Here is a 27,587-nt window from a genome sequence, read left to right as displayed (position 1 = left end):
TCTCGGCTGCACTTTCCTCACGCTGTCAGAGCGTGAGGAAAGTACTGCCGAGAACCGTCAGTTGTCAGAGCAGGGATCGGCACCGATCATCAGGGCACTGATGATCAGTGCCCTGATGATCGGTGCCCAGCAGTGTCACCCACCAGTTCTGCCCACCTGTGCCTAGTAGTGCGCCCACCTGTGCCACCCAGCAGTGCCACACACCTGTGCTCAGAAGTGCCACCTACCTGTGCCCACCAGTGCCCATCAGTGCAGCCCAGCAATGCCGCCAGTCAGTGCCCTAGTGGTTGTGCCAGTCAGTGCCCAGCAGTTGCGCCAGTCAATGCCTAGCAGTGCTGCCAGTCAGTGCCCAGCAGTGATGCCAGTCAGTGCTGTCTATCAGTGCTACCTATCCGTGCCACCTCATTAGTGCTGCCTGTCAGTGCCGCCTATTAGTGCCCATCAGTGCTGCCTCATCAACGCACATCAGTGAAAGAGAAAAATTACCTGTTTGAAAAATTTTATAATAGAAACAAAGAAACTTTTTTTTTTTTTTCAAATTTTTTGCAATTTTTTTGTTTATAGCGCAAAAAGTAAAGTGTCCAGCGGCAATTAAATACCACCAAAAGAAAGCTCTATTTGTGAGAAAAAAATGAGAAAAATTTCATATGGGTACAATCTTGCATGACCGCGCAATTGTCAATCAAAGTGCGACAGCGCTGAAAGCTGAAAATTGGCCTGGTAAAGAAGGGGGTATAAGTGCAAAGAAGGGTATATAGGCAAGTGGTTAATAAGGGCCTTCTCTGTATTGGGGATTATTTAGATGGGGATCAACTGTACTCTTTACAACACTTTCAGGATAATCACCAGCTCCCATCCAGTGAGACTTCGATACAATCAAATCGTGTCCTTTATACATTCCAAACTTAAATTGGTGAAGAAACCCCTAACGCTCACTTCCTTTGAACTATCTTGTCAAGCTACTGGTACGCTGAAGGGTCGAATAACCACTATATATACTTCCCTTACTGCTCCAAAAACTAAGCTCCCTTATATGGTTCATTGGGAACGTAACCTAAATACAGTATCTCTCCAGAATTAGCTGAGTGGCAGGACACTGCTTACACTCTGTCAAAGATTCTATCATTATAAACACTAATAGAATCTAACTATAAAACACTTCTACGATGGTACTTGGTTCCCACACGCCTTGCAAAAATACACCTTACCGCATCGCCTTCCTGTTTTCAGTGTTGTGGGCAGGAGGGAACCATGTGCCATATCTGGTGGCAGTGCCCTGTGGTGTCTAGATTTTGGCTCCGCATTTATAACTTTATTTACTCAGTGACAGGAGTAAATATCCATAGATCCCGAGAGACAGCCCTCTTTCAAAATTTACCTTCAGGAATCCCAAAAACAAAAAAACAATCAAATTGATCCTTTACATGATTCTGGCTTCAAGAATCACTATTGCTAAACATTGGAAGCGATCGGTGATACCACTTGATTATGTTAAAAATAAACTGAATTGGATAATGGTTAATGACAAACTCACCTGCATTCTCAATAACAATACGTCGAAATTTAACAGAACTTGGGATCTGTGGATTCAATACCTCTCCGTCCCTTAGCGGGACTATGGCTGACCCTCTTTTACTTCATTCTTTCTCTTATTCTTTTTTTCTCATTTTATCTCTAACTCTTTATTCATACTTATTGTTTCCAATATCACCTTTTGATGTATCTGACTTTAGTACTGGACTACTGTTTGGCCATGTTCATTATTAATCATTTTTCATAGTGAAATATGTACTGGAATTCTGTTCGTTGTCGCTGTTTACCCTTTTTATCTGTAGATTACACCAGAGGGACTTCTTGGTCCCACTTATGTATGTAATGTTCAATTCCTCAATTTCTCTGTACAATGCCAATGTTACCTATGTTCAGTCGTGAATATTGTCCTAAGAGCTCAATATCTCTCATCTTTTTGTACTGTTGGTTTGTACATTTGGTCTTTTCAATAAAAAGATTGAAATTAAAAAAACTTGGCTGTGACAGTAAAATTTGGGTGTCGTGTCAGTGAATTTCAATCTGGTAGGTTGGCAACACTGCACCTGTGCTGCCCTCTGGGAGCCCCAAAGAGGTAACTGAAAGTCAACTATAGGCATGCATTCAGAAAGCAATCACTAAAGCTTTTTTTGATTTCTTAAGAAAATATGTGCAGGCACACTGCAATTTGCTAAAACTGGTTGCTGACCAGCCACAGTACATATACTGCGGATGGACAGCTCGTACAAGCACTGTAACGTACCTGTCATGATTTTCTTCTGGGTCCAGGGCACGCGCGCCCCCTCCCGCCAGCTCTGCTCTGATTGAACACAGCAGGATTAAGTCAGCATATCCCAGATTCATGGCTGGGATCTGCTGATTGGCTGTATCCAATTACAGCCCTTAGTCCTGTGTTTACAAATAACACAGGCCAATTTTCAGCTTTCAGAGCTGTCATACTTTGAATGACAATTGCGTGGTAATGCAACACTGTACCCATATGAAATTTTTATAATTTTTTCACACAAATTAAGTTTTCTTTTGGTGGTATTTAATCACCGCTAGATTTTTTATTTTTTGCACTATAACCCTAGGTTTACATCTGTGCATCTGTGCGGGTGGTGCCACTGCGAATCCGCATGAAAATCCAGGCAGCCGCACCACCCACACAGAAATGCAGACCCGCGGGCGGGTGCCATTAGTTCTAATGGCATGCTGCCCGCACAGGAAAATGCAATCGTACTGGGAACCGAGGTTCCCATGCGGGCTGCGTTTTCAAAAGAAGTGCAGGGACTTCTTCCCTGCATGGCACGGGAGTCCATTCAAATGAATGGGCTCTCGTGCCTGTGCAAAATGCGGCCCTCACGGCCGCATGTATGTGAACCGGGGGTAAACGAGAAAAAACTGATGAGGCGGCACTGGTGGGCATTGATGAGGAGGTACAGATGATGCTGCACTGCTATACTACACTGATAGGCAGCACTGATGGGCACTAATAGGTAACACTGAAGGGCACAGATTGGCAGCACTGATAATCAGGGCACTGATTATTAGAGCAGATGTCTCCTTTGACAGTTGCCAGTTATTGGCAGTACTTTCCTCAAGCTGTGACAGCACGAGGAAAGTACTGCTGATAACCGGCAAGTGTATTTACATGGTGATCAGCTGTGATTGGACACAGCTGATCACGTGATGAAAGGTTGCTGTGATTGGCCTTTTACCATGTCATGTGATCAGCTGTATCCAAAGGACACAGCGATCACACAGACAGAGCCAGGTGCATGCCGCGAGGGGGGTGCGTTCTGGGATGATGTAATATGATGCCCTCCCAGAACTGGATAACTGTGCTGTAGCCGTTAATTCGGCCGTCATTCGGCTATAGAGTAGTAGAGAAGTTGTTAAAGAGGGGACGATCCCTGTGTTTCTTCTGCCTGCAATCTTTAGTAAAGAGCAGCATACATTACACATTGTTAGGCACACAAACTTCACCCCTTGATTGCCCCGAGTTGTTAAACCCTTCCCAACCAGTGTCACTAGTACAGTTACAATGTATAGTATTAGCACTGATCACTGTATTAGTGCCACTGGTGATGTCTGTGTGAGTTAGTTGCTGCACTATCACAGTCCCACTTTAAAGGATAAGTTCACCTTTCATAACATGTTACACCTATATTCAGGATGTAACATGTCTCATGTTACGAACTGACCGACCCCTGCCCCTCCCCGCTCCCTGTTGTGACAGCTAGCAGGGAAACTTCTTCTCCCCGCTACCTGTCACATTTAAAAAAAAAAAAAAAACGACCATGTGGGGCTCTGCCCAGCCGCATCATTCATTCACGGTGTTCTGTGAATGAATTAACTACAAGTCCCAAGAGCCTTAGCGACTGTTGGTTTGTAGTTCTTAATGAACTACCACAATGCAAAAAACTGTGCATTTATTAATTTTTGTAAAAAGCTGAATTTATTCTTTAAGTCGCTGATCACCACCATTACTAGAATTAAAAAAAAATGTATTTAAATTCCAGTTTATATACAATCATTTGTAGACTCTAACTTTCACAAAAACCAATCAATATATAATTATTGGGCTTTTGTTTTACCAGAGACATGTAGAAGAATACATTTTGGCCTAAATGTATGAATAAATTAGTTTTTTTAAATTGTTTGTTTTTTTAATTTTTATTCTTTTTTTTCATTTATAATAAAAAATACACAACCCAATGGTGATCAAATACCACCAAAAGAAAGCTCTATTTGTGTAAAAAAAAAAAACTATACATTTAATTTGGGTAGAGTGTTGCATGACTGTGCAATTGCCATTTAAAGTAGCGCAGTACCGAATAGCAAAAAAGGCCCTGGTCATGAAGGGGGCTAAAATCTTCTGAAGCTCAAGTGGTTGATAGAAAGGTATGCATAGAACATATCTCAGGAGTTTCAAAGTAACAAACATCACATTGAAAAGACCTTCTGGAAAATTAATCTAGATGATGGACACATCAAAGACAGGGTTAGTCTTTTCCCATGGGCCAAGTAAGAGCATCACCACTCCAAGAAACCTCATATAGAACATCATTGCTCAGTGTATGTTTTGTGATCTCCATTGTAGCATTATGTAAACATGGTCTGGGAAGAGGATGGACTGCAGAAACCCCATCTGTATGACTTAGAGCTGACCAGGTAGATAGTCGAGGTCTGAGGTATAATTGGATCCTCCATACCTTCTTCCTAATGTTTGGCAAAGGTACATCAAAGGGTACATTTAGTTTTGGTGGCTCCCAGGTGTGTGTCCCATTGGTAATAGATGACAAAGCAGACAGCCAAACTGAGGCACCAACATTTTCATGTGACAGGCAAAGTCAAGTCAGAGAGCGGAAGAACAAGTATGCAGATAAGGAATTCTGACATTTTTAGATTATAAAGCCATGTGTTCTAAAGTACAAGCATGTTCTATGGTTGCAGAAACAACTTCTGCCAGTTTTAAGGGCTTCATGTTATTTGTACTGCAGAATTTCTAGCATAATTATACTGGATGCAATTGAAAAAAGGTTAATATGAATAATTGCCAAAGTATATTAGTTAAATTTTTGCTTATGTTTGAGCGCTTTGTGTTATGATTTCAGCGGCAATATGAAACAGTATACCAATGGCTAAATGTTATCTGCCATAGACCTTTTGTTGTGTGCTCCATATGTGATAAAATGTTATGTTTAATTTTGAAAAAAAGGGGAAGATAGGTAGAAATATGAGACTGCACCCCTCACCTAACCCTGGAATTCCACCTTTCTTGGCCCAGGCCTACATTAGAGACTTGGGTCTGCCTATTTGCTTATGCACAAAGATAATGGAACCATTTTGTTAGCTGAACCAATATAAAATGTATATTAAAGGTATATCATTTTTATAGAAAACAGCTATATAATAGAGTAAAAGCTATATGATATATGGGGGTGTCATACATACTGTGATTTTGTCACTGATAAAGAGGCAATAAAAAGGTCAGATGATGACTGCCACAAGCATCTGCACTCTTTGTGGCCTGAAGCTTATAGATTTTCAAGATACTTAGCGGTCATGTGGTCCTGGAGTCATATACAGCCCTCTAGAACTTTCCTTGTTAGTTGCACCAGGAGTGTTTTTTTTTGGGGGGGGGGGGTTTGTTTGTTTTATTTAAATTGTGTTTTTGTTCTACATCTCACTTACTGGTAAAGTGCTAGATAGATAGATAAGATTGTTATATGTTGAGTGTCTGCTGGTTATAGTTGCTACTTGTATAATGCTGCTGTTATAGTTTATTATTGCAATTGTAGAGAAATTAAAAGAATGGGACTTTAAATATACCACAGATGTCCACCAGAGAAAAAAAAATAAACCTGATATATATATATATATATATATATATATATATATATATAAAAGGGATATGTTTTATTCACCATTGAGTTAAACGACAAGTAAATATAAAAGAAAAACAATTTTACAGTTGAATATACATATTGCATGTTATTTTGTGTCCTTGAAAATAGGTATTCCGCAAAACGCTTAGACTTATGTGTTAACAGATCATGTACCTGATCATATAAGACAGGGGTCCTCAAACTTTTTAAACAGGGGGCCAGTTCACTGTCCCTCAGACCGTTGGAGGGCTGGACTATAGTTTAAAAAAAAAAAACTATGAACAAATGCGGACACAGTACAGGAGATGACCAGAGACTGCGGACATACAACGGCGGCGGGAATACTGGGCCGGCCGCTCCATAAGACGCACAGACATTTCCCCCCAAGTGTGTCTTATGGAGCAAAATAGTGCCCCATCATTGGTGTCAGTGGGGGGAATAGTGCCCCATCATTGGTGTCAGTGGGAAGAATCATGCCCCATCATTACTGTCAGTGGGAGGAATAGTGCCCCATCATTGGTGTCAATGTGAAGAATCGTGCCCCATCATTGGTGTCAGTGGGAGGAATAGTGCCCCATCATTGGTGTCAGTGGGAAGAAACGTGCCCCATCATTGGTGTCAGTGGGAAGAAACGTGCTCCATTATTGGTGTCAGTGGGAGGAATAGTGCCCCATCATTGGTGTCAGTGGGAGGAATAGTGCCCCATCATTGGTGTCAGTGGGAGGAATAGTGCCCCATCGTTGGTGTCAGTGGGGGGAGGAATAGTGCCCCATCGTTGGTGTCAGTGTGGGGGGGGGGGAATAGTGCCCCATCATTAGTGTCAGTGGGGGGGGGAATAGTGCCCCATCATTGGTGTCAGTGGGGGCAGGGGATAGTGTCCCAACATTGGTGTCAGTGGGAGGAATAGTGTCCCATCATTGCTGTCAGTGGGAAGAATAGTGCCCCATCTTTGGTGTCAGTGGGAGGAATAGTATGTCATTGGTGTCAGTGGGGGGGAATAGTGCCCCGTCATTGGTGTCAGTGGGGGGGATAGTGTCCCAACATTGGTGTCAGTGGGAGGAATAGTGTCCCAACATTGGTGTCAGTGGGGGAAGGAATAGTGTTCCATCGATGGTGTCAGTGGGGGGTGGAATAGTGCCCCATCGTTGGTGTCAGTGAGGGGAAGGAATAGTGCCCCATCGTTGGTGTCAGGTGGGCGGAGGAATAGTGCCCCATCGTTGGTGTCAGTGGGGGGTGGAATAGTGCCCCATCGTTGGTGTCAGTGGGGGGGAGGAATAGTGCCCTATCGTTGGTGTCAGTGGGGGGGAGGAATAGTGCCCCATCGTTGGTGTCAGTGGGAGGAATAATGCCCCATCATTAGTATCAGTGACACCAATGATGGGACACAATTCCTCCCACTGACACCAATGACACTTAACTTGCTGACCCCTGTTCCAGCATGGTGCTGCTGCAGCCAGCATACCTGGTTGCAGCAGCACCATCAGCACGGCACACTTACCTGTCAGCTGTCCTTCTTCACTCCGGCCTCTCCCTCACTCGATGTTCGCAGGGCCGCTCGGCTCCGCCTCCTCGCAGGTGATTGACCGCCTGTGTGCCTTTCCTGAGCTACAGTTCTGGCGCCCAATCGCCGGTGAGGAGGCGGAGCCGAGCGGCAGGAGTGAGGGAGTGGCCGGAGTGAATGAAGGAGCAGCGCTTCCTGAACTGGATCGTCGTGGGACTGGGACCTGTAATGGCAATTTTGGGCCTACATCTTCATGAAGGTTATTTTGACTGTTGGGGGATTACACTGCAAAAGACTCAATGGAGCTGAGGGGGATGGAAGGCAACTTGAATTTCCTGTTCTTTCTTTTATTTAAACTAACCATTGCTCTGAAGCCCACCCATTTGAGGTGTGATTTACTTGGGTGGGTGGGTTTAGGGATGGTCTTTTGGAAAGTGTATAAAACAACAAAAACAAAAGAGCCCTCCCCTTTTGTGCCATGTGCCTTCCACAGCACAGACCTCAGAACTTCAGGATCGCTGTAATGTATCACCATTGCTCTGTCTTTTTCTTGTAACTATTTCTTTCTTGTAGTCTTTGTAATATAACATTCTGTATTATATTTTTGTTGTATTCTATTAATAGAAAGCTTCCTTGCTTTGTAAATAAATTAGATGTTTATTTTTTGCACAGTGGTTATCTTTTAATATCAACACTATTGGCTAAATTCAGGTATAGACAAAGGGTTATAATCACTTATTACATTTATAATCTGTATAGAACCAAGTAAATAAGTGTGGGTAGGAAAACCGCCACAACAGACCGGAGCCAGGTAAGGTACAGCAGCCCCCTGCCCACCCCTGTACTTAGTGTCCCTTCGTCGCGGAAAATACGCCCCTGCCGGCGGGCCTGATAAATGGCCTCGGCGGGCCGCATGTGGCCCGTGGGCTGTAGTTTGAGGACCCCTGTCATAAGACCTTATATGTGTGGTATAAAGAGGGACCAATAAAGCAGCAAGATAGATAATAAATACAAAAAGGGAGAGGGAAAAATGGAAGGGAGGGAAGAGGGAAAAAACAGGGGGTGGTAAATTTTTCTTTTACACCCCCTTTTCTCCTCCCCCCCCCCCCTTTCCCTTTCTCCCTTTCCTTATCCCTTCCTCTTTTTTCCCTTTTTTCCACCCCAGGCCCCCGTGCTTGGGCATACATGCTCTTTTTTTAACTGTGGATGAAAAATCTCTCCCAACAGCGCTGCACACACTTATGTATATTCTGAGAGCAAGACCCTGTTGCTGTCAGAATAAATAGATTGGTGCTGCAGCTGAATGGCATTCCTGCAAAGAAAATCGCAATGGTTAACAATAAAACAGTAACTCAATAAAACAGCTTTTTTATTGAAATATGTGCCAAAAAATATTATAAAATATATGCCGAAGTATAGGGGCCATCCACCCACTAGCTAACCCAGTCCCCCATGCTTGGACATATATGCTTTTTTTTAAACTACGGATGAAAAATCTCACCCAACAGTGCTGTACACACTTACTTATGTATATTCTGAGAGCAAGACCCTGTTGCTGTCAGAACAAACAGATCGGTGCTGCAGCTGAATGGCATTCCTGCAAAGATAACAGCAATGGTTAACAATAAAACAGTAACTCAATAAAACAACTTTTTTATTGCAATATGTGCTAAAAAATATTATATAATATATATGCCGACGCATAGGAGCTGGCCACCCCAGGCCCTCATGCTTGGGCATATATGTTTTATTTTTATTTATTTAACTACGGATGAAAAATTTCATCCAACAGCATTGCACACACCTACTTATGTATATTCTGAGAGCAAGACCCTGTTGCTGTCAGAATAAACAGATCGGTGCTGCAGATGAATGGTATTCCTGCAAAGAAAACAACAATGGTTAACAATAAAACAGTAACAGTAAAACAGTAGCTCGACAACAATAAAACCACAACTATTTTTTTTTTTTTATTTTTTTTTTTTACTTTTAATTTTTTATGGGTTTTTTTGTGACTTTTTTTAAACTTGCAGATGTTAGGGTCTCTCAAAATGCGATAGCCAGTTTCCTGACTACCTAACATCTTTTGAGACCCTGTGTAATTGTGTACCCTATATTAATAGTCCACTAGTGTATGGTAGCGACGAAGCAGTCCTTGAGGCAGAGATCGGGTTGGTAAAGACATGTGGGACAAAAAAAGCGTGTGCCATGCCTAATTCTGTGTTTGCTACAGACACAACATCTTTTTTGGGGTGTCCTTTTGGGTTGGGGTACCAGGAATGGCATTGGGAAAATGCCTCATGCAGCCGGCTAACTGCATCTTGGTTGGGTGTTTGGGGCATAGCACCTTCTGGATGCAAAAGGGCTGTGATGATCTCTTCCTGGAATTTTAGGAAGGATCCACTACGTCCAGTTGCTTTGTACAACACAAAGTGTTATATAAAGCCAATTGAAATAAATAAACAGACACTTTTTTATACCAGCGTCTAGCTTTATGGGAAACTAAGTATGGCTTCCTCATCTGGTCGTTGAAGTCCACCTATCCCATGTTAAGCTTATAGTCGCTGATACAGAGGGGCTTCTCAACAACACCAGCAGCTGTGACCATTTGGATGGTCGTGTCTACATGAATGGAAGACAGGATGAAAACATCCCATTTGTCCTTCCATTTCACTGCGAGCAATTAATAATTTCTCAAGCAGTCTTTTTCCCCCTTTTTAAGATGGGTATTTACAAGCAATTGGGGGAAACCCTGGCATATTGCCACATGTGCCAATTCCAAGATTGTACAAATGTCTAAATAGTGGCACGCTTGAATAAAAATTGTCCACATATAAGTGGCACCCCATATGGAAAAAGGATGACACCAAGTCCCAAACAATCTTGCCACTGCTCCCCATGTATTCTGGGTATCCTGGGGCTCGATGTGACTATCTTTTCCCTTGTAAATCTCAAACTTGCATGTACAGCCTGTTGCCCTCTCACAGGTCTTATGCATCTTGACCCCATATCTGGCACGCTTGCTGGGGAGAAATCGTTTGAATGCAAGGCAGCCAGAAAAACTGAGGGACTCCTCAACACAGATGTTTTGCTGGGGAATATAGACATCGGCAAATTTTTGGTTAAGGTGATTTATGAGGGGTCAAATTCAGGGTCACCCCAAGGACAAAAGAGTGTATTGTCATTGAAATGCATAAATCGCATTATTATCTCATATCTATGCCTGGCCATGGCAGCAGAGAACACGGGCATATGATGAATCGGGTCTGTGGACCAATACAACAGCAATTCATTTTTTTTTAATAATGCCCATGTTGAGGGCTAGGCCCAAAAAAGCTTTACATTCGGAAATCATAATTGCTTTCCATGCAAATGGTCTGCAAAGGTGTGAATTTGGGTTGGCGGAGAGAAATTGTTGTGCGTCTTAATTGCTTTGATCCACAATCAATGCATACAGATCTTCTATGAAAAACCGCTCCAAAAAATCAAGGGGAGTAGTTAAATTTGCTGTTTCTACCTGAATTCCAGGTAGGGCAGTGAATGGGGGAAGTACGGTTGCTGCAGAATTTCTGCGCTGCCAATCAGGATTTGCAATCACATCCGGAAGGACACTATGGGCTCTACGCGCCTGTGTGCGAATTCTTGGTGGCTGCGGGACACTACTTGTGCTTGCCACCGCACCAGCTTGTACTGCACTTATGAGACTCGCCATGTCACCAAGTGATACTGCAGTGGCTGGCATGTATAGACCAGGTAGGTACTAGGCCACTGGTGCTCACCAGTTCACCAAAAGGTAGAGCAGCACTAGTACTGGCACTCTGCTGCATATGAGAATCATCATGCAGTTGTACCACTTCAGAAACCTGGGAACAGGGTCGGGTATCCCTGATCTTAGCAGGGATCTCTACTCCATCGTCTGAGCTATCTGTCAGGGTGCTGCTGCTGTCTACAGTTTCGTATTCTGAGCCTGATTCTGTCAGCGAGGCTTCCCCTTCGCTCTCATCTGACATGATCAGAATCCTGTGGGCTTCTTCACTAGAGTACCTTTCATTGGACATTTTGGCCACTAAATTTATAGGTACCTAGCGCAACTCACGGGAAAAAGAGCACCTGGCTGTCAGGGACTGCTTGAACCGCTACTAAAAAATTGACCTGCAAGTGCTAGCAGAGATCAGGCCTGCTTCTGCGAACACTGTGGTTTTATGTGCAGTGTATCAAGTGACAGTGATCTACTGACACTGCAATTGCTGGGGGAGGGGGTGTCAAGTGTAGGGGCTAAACACAGGTGCTAGGGCTAATCCCGCTAACGTTGCGTTTTTGGGGACACTATACTAATGTAAATGCTGGTATAGTGTTGATCTGATCAAAGATATTGATCCTTTCAGACACTATAATAGCAATGGAGGTTTATTGTGTATGTGAGCTTGTTCCTGGCAATCAAGGGGTTAAATGTGATGACTGATGTAGTGGCGAGCAATCTGACCCTATGTGGGAGTAACGCTATTTGAAGTCACCGGTGACACTAATACAATGATCAGTAAAACAAATCTGTACTAATGACATTGGTGACAGTGCAGTGAAGGGGTTAACTGAGGGGCGATCAGGGGGTTAAATGTGACCTAGCTGTGATTTTCCTGGGATGGAATGTGTCCAGGGAGAGAAGATTGCATCATTTCCTGTACCTGTGTCAATGTAAACACAGGTACAAGACGCTGTGTGATAGGGCAGGGATCAATCAGCAGATCCAGACCGATCACTGGCCTGAATCTGTTGATTGATCTTTTATGCACCGAATCATGGCACCTCTGGATCGGCGGGTGCGCGTGCCCCCAGCCCACGATCACGGCGGGAGCATGAATGATGTATATATATATATGTATATATATATATATATATATATATGTGTGTGTGTGTGATTTTAGGCATAGTCCGCACTGTAGCAGTATTAAACCCAAAACCAAAATTATGTTGCAGCTTACAAATCCTTAGATGTGGTGGTGGTGTTAGTATTCTTTTTTTTAAGCTTTTGCCTCTCTGTTTTTACCTTGTGATCTGGCCAATAACACACCTCCTGTATTTGAGTGCCCTCACTTTGGATGAAGGAGTACAGGGGCACCTTTGGACAGCAGCATTGTCTGTCTTGGGGGAGGTTGTTAGATGTAGATGTACTAGTAGATTTAGATACATTAAGAAATTGAACCCAAACTTCAGCTCACACTGCAGTTACACAAGTAGTTACAGCAAAAGTTTTGTTCCTTTTAGGATAAAGGTTTTACACAAATAAATGCAGATCATTGTAAGCACCCTGTCAGTGGTAAATAGTTTGTCCCAACACTCTGTCCCATACTTTGTCCCATACTTACTGTAAACTTAGTACAATCCCTGTTTCAGACTGCTACAGTTCCTGTCTGTCTAATCCAGCATTTATCAATTATTTTTAGGTAGTGACGCCCTTTTAAAATATGCAAAATCCTGAGACATACCAGTCTAAAATTTAAAAAACCTAACTGTTGCTTATCAGTGGTAAAGCTGTGCTCTGGGAATTATGCATACAACTGCCTTGATGAAATTTACTTCACATAAGCAGGCCCCTTCACATGCAATCGCCCTTCACATCTGAACTCCCCCATCACATCAAAGTCCAGCATCACAAAGTCCCACTAATCACAGTCTCCTCTTCACATCAGAGGCCTACCCTTTGTCTCCAACAGCAGAGGGCAGGAGGTGGAAGAGGTCTAGAGGAGCAGGACTTGAATCCTCTCCTGAATGCTGGGGTCAGCCCTTCTTTTTCTCTGCCTTGGATCAGCATCATCTGATGCCATGGTGCCGGCCACCAACCCCATACCAACAAATCATGCCATGAGTTCTGTCCTTTGAGTGTCATTGGTTGTCCTGATGCTGGTGGCCAGCTCGCCAATACCATAGTGACTCTTGATGCTGATCCAGGGCAAACAAGGTCTTGTGCTCACTGCACCCCAGTTGAGAAACCCTGCTCTATTCTGTAGCAGTCTGAGGAACAGGATGTGTGGTACATTTTGGTATTAGGTAATATTACATTTTATTATACTAATGATACAAGAAACTTTCATGTTATAATAGTATATACAATATACATTCTCTGGCTTGGAGTGTCCATTTGATGGCTGTATTTGTGGGAAAATGTTAAACTTTTAACTTCCCAGAATCTGATAAATATAGTGGACACATGATTATTGTTTACCATAATGGCTGGAAGGCTGTCTGGGATGACTGGTATATGCTATATTTTAGTATGCACCGAGTATATATTGTCCACTGATTTGGTGTTATTTTATTGTAATGCAGTGTGTATATGACAGGCATTCTTTGCTGTTTGGACTGGTCACTCCGATAATAATGCCACGAAACGAAAAGAGAATGTAATACGTTTTTATTACAGCTCTATTGTATAGTAATGCAAAAAAATCAGATCAAGATAAATCACTTCTGAATATTTCCGCCTTTAATGTGAGTTTATAATCTGTGTAATCCAATTAAAAACAAACTGAAATATTTAAAGGAGGAGGGGGGATAAAAATAAAAATCCTTACAATAACATGGATGCATAAATATGCACACCCTTAAACTAATACTTTGTTGATGCATTTTGTTTTTTTGAGAGCATTGTTTTTTTGAGGTAGGAGTCTATCAAGATGGCTCAGCTTGCCTTGGGAATCTTTGCCCCACCTTCCTTGCAAAAGCACTTCAAATCTGTTGAATTGTGAGAGCATCTCCTGTGCACATCCCTCTTCAGGTCACCCCACAGATTTTCAATTGGATTCAGGTCTGGGCTCTGGCTGGGCCATTCCAAAACTTTGTTCTTCTGGTGAAGCCATTCTTTTGTTGATTTGGAGGTATGCTTTGGTTGTCATTCCGAAAGGGGAAATTCCTCTTTGGCTTCAGCTTTTTAGCAGAGGCTTGAAGGTTTTGTTGCAAAATTGACTGATATTTGGAACTGTTCATAAGTCCCTCCACCTAGACCAGGGGTAGGCAACCTGCGGCTCTCCAGCTGTTACATAACTACAAGTTCCATCATGCCTCTGCAAGTCATAGCTGTAACTGTCAGTTTTGTAATTTTGCAATGCCTCATGGGAAATGTAGTTCCACAACAGCTATAGAGCCGCAGGTTGCCTACCCCTGGCCTAGACTAAAGCCTCAATTCCAGCTGAAGAAAAAACACCCAAAACATCATGCTGCCACCACCATGCTTCACTGAGGGAATTGTGCTTTTTATTTTTTTGGTGATAAAAATACTTTTTGGAATTGCGGCCAGAAAGTTCAATCTTGCTTTCATTAGGCCATAACACATTTTCCAACATGCTTTTGGCAGACTTGATGTAGGTTTAAGCAAAATATAGCAAGGCTTGGCTGTTGTTTTTAGTAAGGAGAGTCTTCCACCTTGCCACCCTACCCCACAGCCCAGACATATGAAGAATACGGGAATTTGTTGTCACATGTAGTATACAACCAGTACTTCCTACAGCTCCTTTAATGTTGCTGTAGACCTGTTGGCAGCCTCCTGGACCACTTTTCTTGTGTTTTCATCAATTTGGTAATGTCACTGTAATGTCATATTTTTATCACTGGTTGATGCCCATCTTCACTGTTTTCCATGGTATATTCCAACAATGAAATCCATTTGATGCTTTGTAAGCATCAGAAGATCAGAGCTTTGGAATGGCCCAGGCAGAGCCTGGACCTGAATCCAATTTGATTTGGAGCACTTTTACAAGGAAGAGTGGGCAAAAATTCCTAAGGCAAGATGTGCCATGCTAATAGACTCCTACACCAAAAGAATGAATGCAGCCATAAAATCAAAAAGTGCTTTAACATAGTATTAGGTTAAGGGTAGGCATATTAATGGAACCACACTATTGTGGGATTTTTATTTTTTTATCCCCTTTAAAGATTTCAGTTTGTTTCTGAATTGTGCAGATAAACTCACATTAAAGGTGGAAAAAATTCAGCAGTGATTTATCTTGGTCTGATTTTTTTACATCTCAAAAACCTGGCATTTTTACAGGGATATACTGACTTTGTATAGCAAATGTATACTGGTCCTGAGATTTATATTTCAAACAAAATATATGACATTTGAGATTTTTTTTCTCCTTACAGAAGAATAGTCTGCCTAACTCCTGGCCACCCACGAACAAGCACAGAACCATTATGTTTGTTAATATAAATGCACGTTAACAATTCTATACTCACATAGTGTTTAAAGTGAACACAGTCTAAAAACAAGTAAATAATAAAAGTAATATTAAAATATAGTAAAATCAAAGCTACCCATACGCACATGATCATAGTGCCTAAAGATATATATTGTAAAAGGTCTTTCCATAATTACGCACATAAAGGTCACCCAAGCATAATTGTTTATGCCCATGGATGAGGGAGGAGGAAGAGTATTAGGACATCTTACAAAGGCTGAAAGCGGAACTTCTTCCAAAAGGTGAAGTTTTGCTATTCCTCCCCCCACCCGCACCTTCACATGTTGAACAAAACTTTTTTTTTTGGGGGGGGACCAGCGGCCACTCCCCCACTTCTGGCCGGATCACTGCAACGATCTGAACCAAAGTTTGCCCCCCCCCCACATTCCCCCACAGCCTTCTGGGACATGCCACAGGTACCAGAAATCTGCGGGACCAATCAGCGCAGTGAGCATCCGGTGATGAAGCCACAAGCATTCACAGCTGGCTGCCCACAGGCCCAAAGTTAGTATGCTGGCGCTGGGACCAAAGCCCGGTGAAGAAAGCAGCCGGGTGAGGACAGCGCTGGATCATGGCACAGGTGAGTGTCTGTTTATTAAAAGTCAGCAGCTACAGTTTTTGTAGTTCCTGACTTTTATTTTTTCCACAGGTGACTGAAATACCACTTTAATCTCAGCTGGTGAAATTCAACATTGTAGATTGATCTTTCCCTAAAGTTTATCTAAATGCAATTTTTTTTTTCTTTAATTTTGGATAGGGTAAGGCAGGAGTATGACCTCTTTTTTTTTTGCCATCTGTTTCTCACAAGGGAGATTTTCCTTCACTTCCTGTCCCATAGCCAAAACAGGAAGTGAGAGGAAATCCCTCCAAAGTGAGGGAATCCCAGGTGTCACCAGGGTCACCAAAACTAGTGTCCCCATTGGAATATTTCCCTTCTATTACTGTTCTGGTTGCAGCCAAACATTTTGGATATTCTTTTACTTTTACTTTCACTTTCATTGACAACAGTGAACAAGACAAATTGAGAGGGTGAATCTTCCTAAGGGAGGGGGGGGTACAGACACCAATAAAAACTGACAGGTGTTCTAATCCCTCTCCACTCTATCCAAAACTTAAAAATTTAGTCTTTAGTTACACTTTAAGGACTGATCATCCAGGGAATGTCTGTTGGCACAATCTTAAAGCCAATAGGTAATGCCGGACAGGGACATCAAACATCAAAACATCACAAAGCCATCAATATATATGCCTGCCCGCCATCATTTTTGTATATGATGGTAGATTATTGTAATGCCAGGAAGCAGGGACACTGTAATGTGTTAAATGACTATCTCTCAGCACTTCCACTTTATGCCATTATTGATCCCCCCCCCCCCCATATATTGGTAGCATTGTGATCTTTTGGTATCCCTGTCCGGTATTACCCATTGACTTTAAGATTGTGCCCACAGTCCATTGCTGTGTGTATGCCCATGGTGATATTCTATATGAGTAGCCCTGTATTGTGTCATCTAGTCCTCTCATGTTGTTCTTAGTTCTAGTTCTAGGATTTTTCAGCTTGATATTTGGCTACCATATCCCAAGATAATACAGGAAAGTAGATACTGAGGAAGCAGCTTGATCCACGTTGATCCACTAAAATTTGTAGAGTGTTCATTACACATTTAACTAGGTGTTTCTGATTGATGTGATTTTTAATTATCTATTTCAATGTTCAAATAAAGCCGTATTTTATTTTTATGTATACTCCCTCTTAGATTGTAAGCTCAATGGGCAGTATTGAACTGTATCATTGCTGTATTGTCTCCCTTTATATGGTAAAGTGCTGAGACAACTGATGGCGCTATATAAATTTGTATAATAATAATAATTGTTGGTACATAAAAAATAATCCCCAATCCAGTCTTCCTTTGGGGTTTTTGGAAACTTTTCTTTCTTATTTATACTGTTGACAAGTAAGGAGGTGGTGCCTTGTATTTATCCACAGAGGCTTTCTACTCTCTGTCAATGTAGTGGAATTCCGACCACCTTCAAAAGAGGGGAAATCTTCCTACTGACCACAGTGTAAGGGCATGTTTCTCCATTGACCCCAAATATTTGATAGGGTTCTCCAAGACCTGAAATTTTTTAAGGGGTTGCTCTGCAGTATAAAGGTTACTTTAAAGTGTATTTTTGTTCTTTAATGAACATATGTGTCAAGCAAATGCATGGCCCATTTGGCAAACTTAGTTTCCTCCATACATTTGTGATAAAGTGCCCCAGAACAAGTGTTCTGATAAAGAAATGGCTACAAGCTCCCATGCATGTTGGCTCTGTCTTGCAGGCCTGTGGCTTGTGCACTTCAGGTATATCACTTTCATAGACAGCTTTACCAACCAGTAGTAAGGCATGGGAGGGTACACTTGGAGCTGATTGAATGCTTCCATATCAGCACACCCCACTTTTCTGGGATCTTGTTATGCTCTGCCATAGGGCTAACAGGCACTGTGAAGGGACCAACTCCCCTATATGACTGCCCTTTAAATATGTTTATATGACAACATATTAACTTCATGGCTGGTCATACACTAAACAATCTGATTATACAATCTCTGTACAATGTTCTTTATCAGAACTATGTAATATGAGAACAAACCTAGACAATATTCATCAAATCAGATAGGAATATTAGGAATTCTGTTCTGTGGGATTAATTTTTCTGACCATGTCAGTCTGTTACATGGATCAATTTATTTAAAAAAAAATCAATTTTTATTAGACCAACAAACGATCAGCTTAGAAATAGACTGCTAATTCATGTCTGGGGGGTAGCCTGACTCCTACAGCAGATCAAACCCCTGACACCTATTTATTTCTTGTATCACACTTTTCCCAAATCGTACTTCAGTATCTCACAACTAAAATGACATTAATGTAAAAAGACCCAAAAAGTAACAGTTTCTGCAGGGAAAAAAAATATCACAGATTATTCCGGGGGAGCATCAAAGGGGAACTAAAAACTAGAGCACTCAGAATCTGGTGCAGCTTTCCATGGTAGCCAATCAACTTCTAACTTCAGTTTGTTCAGTGAAGCTCTGACAAAAAACTGGAAGCTGATTAGTTTCTATGCAGAGCTGCACCAGATTTAGCAGTTTTAGTAAATCTCCCCAGCCGAGTTGTTTTACTAAAACTGGAGCACTCAGAATCTGGTGCAGCTGTACATGGCAGCCAATCAGCTTCTAATTTATGGTTGTTCAATTAAACTTTAAAAAACAAACTGGAAGCTGATTGGTTTCTATGCAGATCTGCACTAGATTTTGCTTTCTCCTGTCTTAGTAAATCTCCCCTGTATTAAGTTATCTATTACCTTTGGGGCGATTACTATGCTGGTAATATTATACTGTGTACATTTCGATTTTGTTAAATCAATACTACCACCATTCTTGAATTATAAGGATATTATAGTAATTCTATCGCACACCTTTCAGGACTATGGATTGTGAAGAGAACTAATATATACTGTCCATAAGGCTTTCACTGCCAGGAGTCCCATATCAGAGGTCACTGAGCGGACCATAGCCGGACGGTCCCGACTGCTGCGCTGCACAGGACACTGGCATCTCATACTGATAAATGTAAAGCTATACAAGTTGTTTCTTGCTCCCTTACAGTTCTATAATTTATAGGTCTATAAAACTTATTCCTAATAATATTATCATTTTTATCATAAATGCTGTTCTCGCAGTCCTTCTCGTGCATATAAAACTAGTAGCATATGTTAAAACAAGAAAAAGAGATCATATCACTGTTCTATGTTTGCAAAATATTCCATACAAATATTATGAAACTAAAATAAAAAAAAGGAAGTAAAAAATAAATATGCATGAGCAACTGTGGAGGTTTAGGTAACAAGACGTTATACATCGTATTTATATTTTTGAATTAAAAAAAGTTAATCTTCCTAATCAGAATCCTAATTGAATTGCAGTCACATTCTCAGGAGTTGGTAAATCTAGTTCCGAGGTCCCAGAAAGTCGATTTGCCGGGTCAGTGTTTACACAAAGGATAGGGCAGGTGTACAATCACCGCTAATCAATTACAAGGAGGAATCCATTATATGATCAGCTGCCACACAATAGTCCGCATTCACACCTGTGCCAGGCTCAGGGGACCAGGACTGGAAGGGTATGCTGAAACTTGTGGTGCAACAGTGATAAGAGCATCACGGATCTGTCGGCCGATGTATCAACTATTGCCAATATCTCACTGAAATATCACAACCTGCAAATCACACTGCGTAAAAAAACGTTTACGTAAAAATACCTATTGATTTCTAGTACAGTAAACCTGAATATAAAATATTAGCTTTGTTTTTTTTTTTACTTTAAATTCCGCTATTTAAAATGGGATTATAAAAATCTGTTATTTTTTATATTCAGTTATTTAAGAATTTCCCGAATGTTTTTTAGAGCAATTTTTGCAACTAATTGTAATAATAATACATTTTGTAAAAGTGTTAATATTACATTTTGTAGATAATAGCAGTAATAATAATAATACTATTGGTAATAATATACCAATGTTTTTATGTACAAACATTATAAAGAATGTATTAAAAAGCAAACCAGATTTATGGAGAATCTGTTAAATAATTTATTGAATATACAAAGTTTTTTTTTCCAGTAACTGGAGGACAATATTTTAATCCAACTCAAATAAACCATTTTATCTTTTTTTTTTTCTTTGACTGGGGTGTCAATGTGGAAAACTTCGAGAGCTTTTTTTGCATTGGGAAGAAAACACACCACAAAATTGTGTAATCTGATATATACAAAGTAGGAGGAAATGCAGCTGTACAAAAAGTAACAAAGTGTGTTTGTTTACATATATATATATATATATATATATATATATATATATATATATATATGTGTGTGTGTGAGCGGTGTCTATAATTAGAGTGGAAATTTAGGGGCCATCTTGTCCCCCCATATTCAGTCCCTTTTAACCCAATTTACAGGAGCAATAAGATCATTTTTATAACTTATTCTGTAAAAAATTATATACATCTCAACATACATTTCAGCTGTACAACACATAGCACTTTTAAACATACACTTACAACTCTTATTTATAATTGGAATACCCTGGTCATTTCAGCTTGTAAAGCGCTTTTTTTGGAGGGGCTGGGAGAGGTCCATGGGGTGTAGGGAGGATTTGGAGAAGTCACAAGTCTCTTCTTGAGGATCACAAGGTGTCCGAGTTATTGCTGCACGGACTCAACAAGTTCAAGTTTGTGTTTTTGTGCTTTTTTAACAACCGGGAGATTTTCTCGTCGTCGGAGTTCGGATCCAGGGGCTTGTTGTATTCATCATCGTCCTCATTATCCGAACTCTCCTTCATCTTCTCTGTCTCCGAATCGTGTTTTTTCTTGGCCGAGGCCATTTCTGCCGCATGACGCTTCCTCCATTTGGTCCTGCGGTTCTGAAACCAGACCTGGACAGAGAGAGAGAGAGAACATACTATTATTATTATTTTATTTATCCACTGGAATCATCGGTGTCCAGTCACCATATCGGTTTCACAACTATCAGTGTAATATAAACTCTCCTCAAACTGTCTCACGCCTTCATTTCTGTATATAAATAACGTGCACACAGATATTAAAAAAAATAAATACAGCTAAATATTCAGTAAGCAAGATTATGCCTGATTACAGTGACACATACACAATAGATAGATATGTGTGTGTGTTCGTAAAACACAAAGTAATTTTTTCTTGCTATCTAACATTCCAACATTCTTTAGAATTTGACTACTTCACTCACAAATATATATTTAATAAAGGTTACATATGCAATCGAGTTACTATGACTCCACACAATACATTCCCCTAGTATTAATGTAATATGAAACATTGGTGAATTTTGGAATTTGCACAGAACACTTTTTAACAGATGAAATGTATTGGTATCACTGTAACAAAACACAATACTATTTATTGTGTGTAATTGTAGGTATGTGGTTAGATATTGTTATGTATGCATTTATTTAGATATTTATCTGTTTGCATTTGTAAGTATGTATTTAGATATTTATACGTGTATTTTTATGTATATATGTTTAAATTTTTGTTTGTGTATGTAATGTCTTTTTAGATATGTAGAAGTTCCTGTAGTTGTGTGCATATATGTATTTATACATACTTAAATGTGTGTATATCAATACTTATTTGTGTGTATTTATTTATATGTGTGTTACAAACAATAGAGTCGAAGCTCCAACCTCAATTTAAATTGTAAATAGCAAAATTAAATAATGTTTCATATTGCAAGGAAAAGTACAAATAGATATCACGTTTCCACAATGTTTCTTGACACACCGATAATGTTACAATGTAACGTTTCTGACAAGGCAACGTCAACATGTGTATCCTGTAAAATGGCAGGGTCTCCTCCTATGTACTGCTATTGTATGTGTAATATGCACAAGTGCTGGTTTACAAGTACTTGTCAGAAGAAATTAACTTCACCAAAATATGTAGAATGAGTCAACAAGCTCAGCTGCAACTTGATTCTTTTTTAAAGATGGGGAGTATAATCGCATATACATATATTGGTGAACACAAAATTATTTGTTTACACTCAGTTTAATCAACATGCATAGCAACTGAGCATCAGATTATTAACAATCTTAAAGAAAACCCAAGTTGGCAGGTTTTTTAATAAGCATTCAGAAATAATTAACAGAACAATGCACACGTGACCCGAATATTCACTTTAATACAATCATGTGAAAAACAAATTCCTGTTTACTTATTTCAACTGCACATGATTGGGCATTCAAAGTGAACATGAATTTGGTTTTTACACGGTCAGATAATTAAAATGAATAATTATAAAACTGTAAAAAAAAAGGCCTGCTGTCTATATATATATATATATATATATTTATTATTGTCTATTATCCCTATAAAATTAAGAATTATATAGGAATGAAGAGGCAGGTGTATATAGTTTACTATTTTCCACATTATATATGTGACATTGGGGGAGATTTACTAAAACTGGAGCATACAAAAATCTGGTGCTGCTCTGCATTGTAACCAATCAGCTTCTAGGTTTTATTGTCAAAACTTAATTGAACAAGCTGATTGGTTACTATGCACAGCTGCACCAGATTCTGAGTGCACTAGTTTTAGTAATTCTCCCCCAGTGTGCTGACATGTGGACCTTCTATAACTTGGATCCTGTCAATATGAAATAGATGTTTATATGTATAAACCTGTCAGATCCATAGAGTGCAATGTGAGGTCCAGCTCTTACCTTAACCTGAGATTCTGTCATGCCCAGGGAGTAGGCCAGGCGAGCTCTCTCCGGGCCTGCCAGATATTTGGTCTGTTCAAAAGTCTTTTCCAAAGCAAAAATCTGCTGTCCTGAGAATGTGGGTCTGGAGTGCTTCTTTTTGCCGTCTTTATCCAGCACCATCCCAGCCTGGCCTGCAATGAACAACCAAGACGTCAGTTCACCTACAGCACAGGAGACATATGAAAGCTATTTACTAAGGGAGTTCAAATGATCACTTCGTTTAGTGATTAAAATGCGGCTTTGTTCATTTTGAATACCAAATTATGAGCAAATTAAAACACAACAAGACTTTTGCACATGATTGAATCACTGAAGGGCACACAGCTTCACCTTATTTACTAAGTAAAAGTTCACTTTACAATGTGAAAACTCTGCTCCTTCAATAAATCAACCTAAGAAGCAACACATTTTATTTGTACAATTTTTCTTATTAGAAATATGCATTGTTACAAGTAATTGATTTGTGCACTACAATGTAGATAAGAACATGCTGCCAAGTGATAACATGGAAGTGTGTATATAAGACTGAAGTGTAATTAGTAGAAGGTGCAATGTCACCTTTAATTCTCTTCTGGGCATTTGTGAGACTTTACTGCAAGTAACTGTTGACTCCAGTAAGGCCTAAAAAAAAAGTGTATGATCAGTGCACAAGTGTAATGCATGATCTTCCAGCATGGAAAATTACATAACTAACACCATGGAGTTCAACCAATACCAAAATAAATAAATAAGGGCTGTGTAAGTTCTGTGCCTGGCATTCCTCTCTGGAAAGTTAAATAATATAAAGACACAAGTTCATGGAGTTGAACCAATAGAAGAATGGACCAAACAGTGATATGGATGATCACTGTTGAAATGCAGTGATTATAGGTAGCACTGATTATAGACTATTATGCCTATAAAATCTACATAGAAAAAAAAGTGAAAAGTCCATGGAGTTCAATCAATAGAAATATGAATAATTATAGTGTAGAATTGCAGCATATGGACGTTCTGCCTGCGGAGATGTGTGGTCTCTATAGAAGTGCAGTGCATGGTCTTCCTGCCTGGAAATTTAAGAGACAAGTCCATGGCGTTCAACAGTAGAAAACTGAATAATCAATTGTATGATCTGTACAGAAGTGTAGTATATGGTCTTCCTGCCTGCAAAGTGCTATGTTTTCTATAGAAGTGCAGTGCAGTGCATGATCTTCCTGCTTGGAAAGTTACACAGTTGGAAACAAGGCAAGTCCATGGAGTTCGACAGTAGAAACACTAATATCAGCGCGGAAGTGCAGTATTTGATCTTCCTGCCTGAATATTGCTATATATGATCCCTATAGAGGTGTACTATTTGGTATTCCTGCCTGGATATATGATCCCTATAGAAGGGCAGTATATGGCCTTCCTGCCTGGATCTTGTTGCATATGAACTCTATAGACATGCAGTGCATGGTCTTCCTGTCTGGATCTTGCTATATATGATCCCTATAGAAGTGCACTATACGGTCTTCCTGCCTGGATGCATGATCCCTATAGAAGTGCAGTATATGGTCTTCCTGCCTGGATCCATGATCCCTATAGAAGTGCAATATATGGTCTTCCTGCCTGGATCCATGATCCCTATAGAAGTGCAATATATGGTCTTCCTGCCTGGATCCATGATCCCTATAGAAGTGCAGTATATGGTCTTCCTGCCTGGATCCATGATCCCTATAGAAGTGCAATATATGGTCTTCCTGCCTGGATCCATGATCCCTATAGAAGTGCAATATATGGTCTTCCTGCCTGGATCCATGATCCCTATAGAAGGGTAGTACATGGTCTTCCTGCCTGGATATATGATCCCTATAGAAGGGCAGTACACGGTCTTCCTGCCTGGATCCATGATCCCTATAGAAGTGCAGTATACGGTCTTCCTGCCTGGATCCATGATCCCTATAGAAGGGTAGTACATGGTCTTCCTGCCTGGATATATGATCCCTATCTTCCTGCCTGGATCTTGCTCTGTATGATGCCTGGTACTTACTAGGGCAGGTCAGCCTGGGATCCCTCCAAGGTGAACTTTGCATGACTCCAGGCCAGAAGATGGGTGCTCTTCCCGGTAGCTCAGCCAGGGGTTTGGGGTACCTGGACACGGCTGCTGGGTTAAAGTACATCCCAGTGGAGGTGGCGAGTCCATTAATACGAGGCAGGCTGGAGAGCAGGTTGCCGGATGCCCCCAGGGAAGCCCCCAGGGGCCTGCCGAGAATGTCACTAATCCCATGCGGTGTCCCCAGGGGGATCTGTGTGTTGAGGGAGGACAGGTTTGGGGCTTTGAAGGTGGAGGGGTTCTGTAGTGCATAGGGGAAGAGGGTGGTCTTCATCTCTGCCATATTGTGGAGAGCAGCCAGGGGGGTACTGCTCAGCACGAAGGCGCTCTGTCTGTTAGTATCCATCTGCCCCACAGCTAACATTTGTGACCATCCGGATCGGCCCCAGTCCCTGCGGAAAGCCCAGCCAAGTTCCTGCAGCGTCCAGGGAGGAAGTTTCAGGCGATCAGTGTCTCTGGAGCAATGCTGGCCTGACACGCAGCATCCGACCCCCTTCTTCGCCGCCGCCGCCGCCCTTCAGACCCTTTGCTGTTTATTTATTTTCTTTTTTTTTCCGGTGCAAAACAATCCCGCCGGAGATGGATGTCATCCGCTGAGCTGTCCCCAGACTGAGCCGCACACATCCCACACCGGACAAGTCAGCCCCGACCAGCTCACTGATGCACTGATAACTGGGCAGCCACCTGCCAGGCCCGCCTGCTGATTGGCCGGCCCACAGCCCCAGTGCGCGCTGATTGGCCCATCGATTGGGCCCCCCTCCCGTGCTCTGCATCCCCCACGTCACTCCCGGGGAGCAGCACTAAATGAAGGTCTTATTATAAAGTCAGGTGCTTTAAATGGCTGTAAATTCAGCCCCTGATTTATCTTCCCAACGACTAAATAAATCCCATTCAATGAGATTTTAGTGAGGCTCCGGCTTTAAAAGGGAATCAGGAAAAAAATATAGCCCTGTATCTCATCAAACGGGAAAATGTAAATTTTATTGTCATTTCTGCTAAGTATTAATTTGTCTGGACTGAGAAGGGGAAAAAAAGAGGCCAGCGGCGACAAATCCATTAGAATGATGTATATAAAATAATTACACGGCAAAGCGGCGGTAAGCAAAGCGGCAGCACTTCTTAATAGCATGTATAGATCGGCTCACAATGAAGCGGGATTCATATTCATTAGGAGCTTGTATCATCATTTAGGAACACACCACAAACACTGCCATTCAATACTCATTCTTCCCTTCCATGCCTTCAATGGCCAGAAAACAACCTGTAGCTTCTCTAGGTGTAGCTTTACATTTGTATCGTGTTTACATTTATGTAAAAGATATGTAAGTTGTATTTGTCCAATGTATTGTGGGCAGTAGGTATATATATATATATATATATATATATATATACATACACACACACATATATACATACGCACCACACCACAAATAGCTTCTGTATATGTAGCTTCACCTCTATCATGTGTACATTTTTGTAATAGAAATGTCTGTGTGTATATATATTGTATGTGTCCAATGTCTTTTGGACTGTATACGTGCATTTAAATATATATATATATATATATATACACAATACAACCAACAACCTGTTGCTTCTGTATGTATCGCTGCACATTTGTATTGTGTATCATGCGTACTCTATGCGTGCATTTGAATCTCTCTGCCTCTGATATATATATATATATATATACACATGTATATATATATATAAAGATATATATATATATATTATACACATATATATATATATATATATATATATATATATATATATATATATATATAAAACAACCTGTAGCTTCTGTAAGTGTATCTATATATTTGTATTGTGCATTTTAAGTAGATAAATAATATATATTTCGAGAGAGATTACCTCATCACCTGAAGAGTGAATATTCACTTCAGTTATCCAATCATATACAGATGAAATAAACTGGAATTTGGTTTTCATGGATAAGTGAAATAAATGTTCACTTTTACTAAAGGCGTTGATAATCTTCACATTCGCACAATTGTATGAATATTTACTTTAAGTATCCAATGATGTGAAAATCAAATTCCTTGTTACGTATTTCATCTTTACAATTAGATGATTGAGGTACATATTCATATTCTTAACTCCTTTTGAAACTCAGCCCAATTGTATCTATTTCAGATTCAGGGAACAGAAAAGACAAATATCGCCCTGGATCTTATATTTGTTTCCTGAACACAGACCTCTGTGACTTCACTCTTGTAGTTAATACACACTTTTTATTTCTGTTGTCACCATATCAGTAAAGGATAATAAAATATAATGCTGGTCCTGCTAGCAATCGTGTTTTTATTGCAAGGGAGAGGCCGAAATGACCCATTCTGTGGGAACTGAGCTCAGCACTGAAGGTATGTACATTACAGTAAAGACTCAAAAGACAGTAAAGAGCAGATTGTGTATACAGCCGTCCCTGCTTCCATAGGCAGACAATGGTTCCTCATCAGTGGAGCCTTTGTTTCGACCCATCTATTGAAACCCCCC

At 40.7% G+C, this 27,587-nt stretch overlaps 1 protein-coding gene across 2 annotated transcripts; it reads right to left on the bottom strand.

The window, feature by feature from the left end:
- Nucleotides 1-20,261: 20,261 nt before the first annotated feature.
- On the bottom strand, nt 20,262-25,729 carry NKX6-2 (NK6 homeobox 2). Of its 2 annotated transcripts, none has more exons than XM_089669156.1 (3): nt 25,008-25,729; nt 22,958-23,160; nt 20,262-21,128 (listed from the first exon to the last, which is right to left on the bottom strand). In XM_089669156.1, exons 1-3 carry the CDS (start codon nt 25,432-25,434, stop codon nt 20,880-20,882), a joined length of 879 nt encoding a protein of 292 aa, XP_089525282.1. In that variant the 5' UTR covers nt 25,435-25,729; the 3' UTR covers nt 20,262-20,879. The 2 variants fall into 2 exon arrangements, with proteins under 2 accessions (XP_089525282.1, XP_089525289.1); XM_089669163.1 differs by having other exon boundaries at nt 22,958-23,130.
- Nucleotides 25,730-27,587: the final 1,858 nt, after the last annotated feature.

Source organism: Staurois parvus, unplaced genomic scaffold (genome assembly GCF_062004578.1).
Source record: "Staurois parvus isolate SC_StPar_1 unplaced genomic scaffold, SC_StPar_1.0 ptg000009l, whole genome shotgun sequence".
In the NCBI taxonomy this organism is placed as follows: domain Eukaryota; kingdom Metazoa; phylum Chordata; class Amphibia; order Anura; family Ranidae; genus Staurois; species Staurois parvus.
Note: the sequence above shows the minus strand (reverse complement) of the source record. Positions and strands in the feature narration are given on the sequence as shown.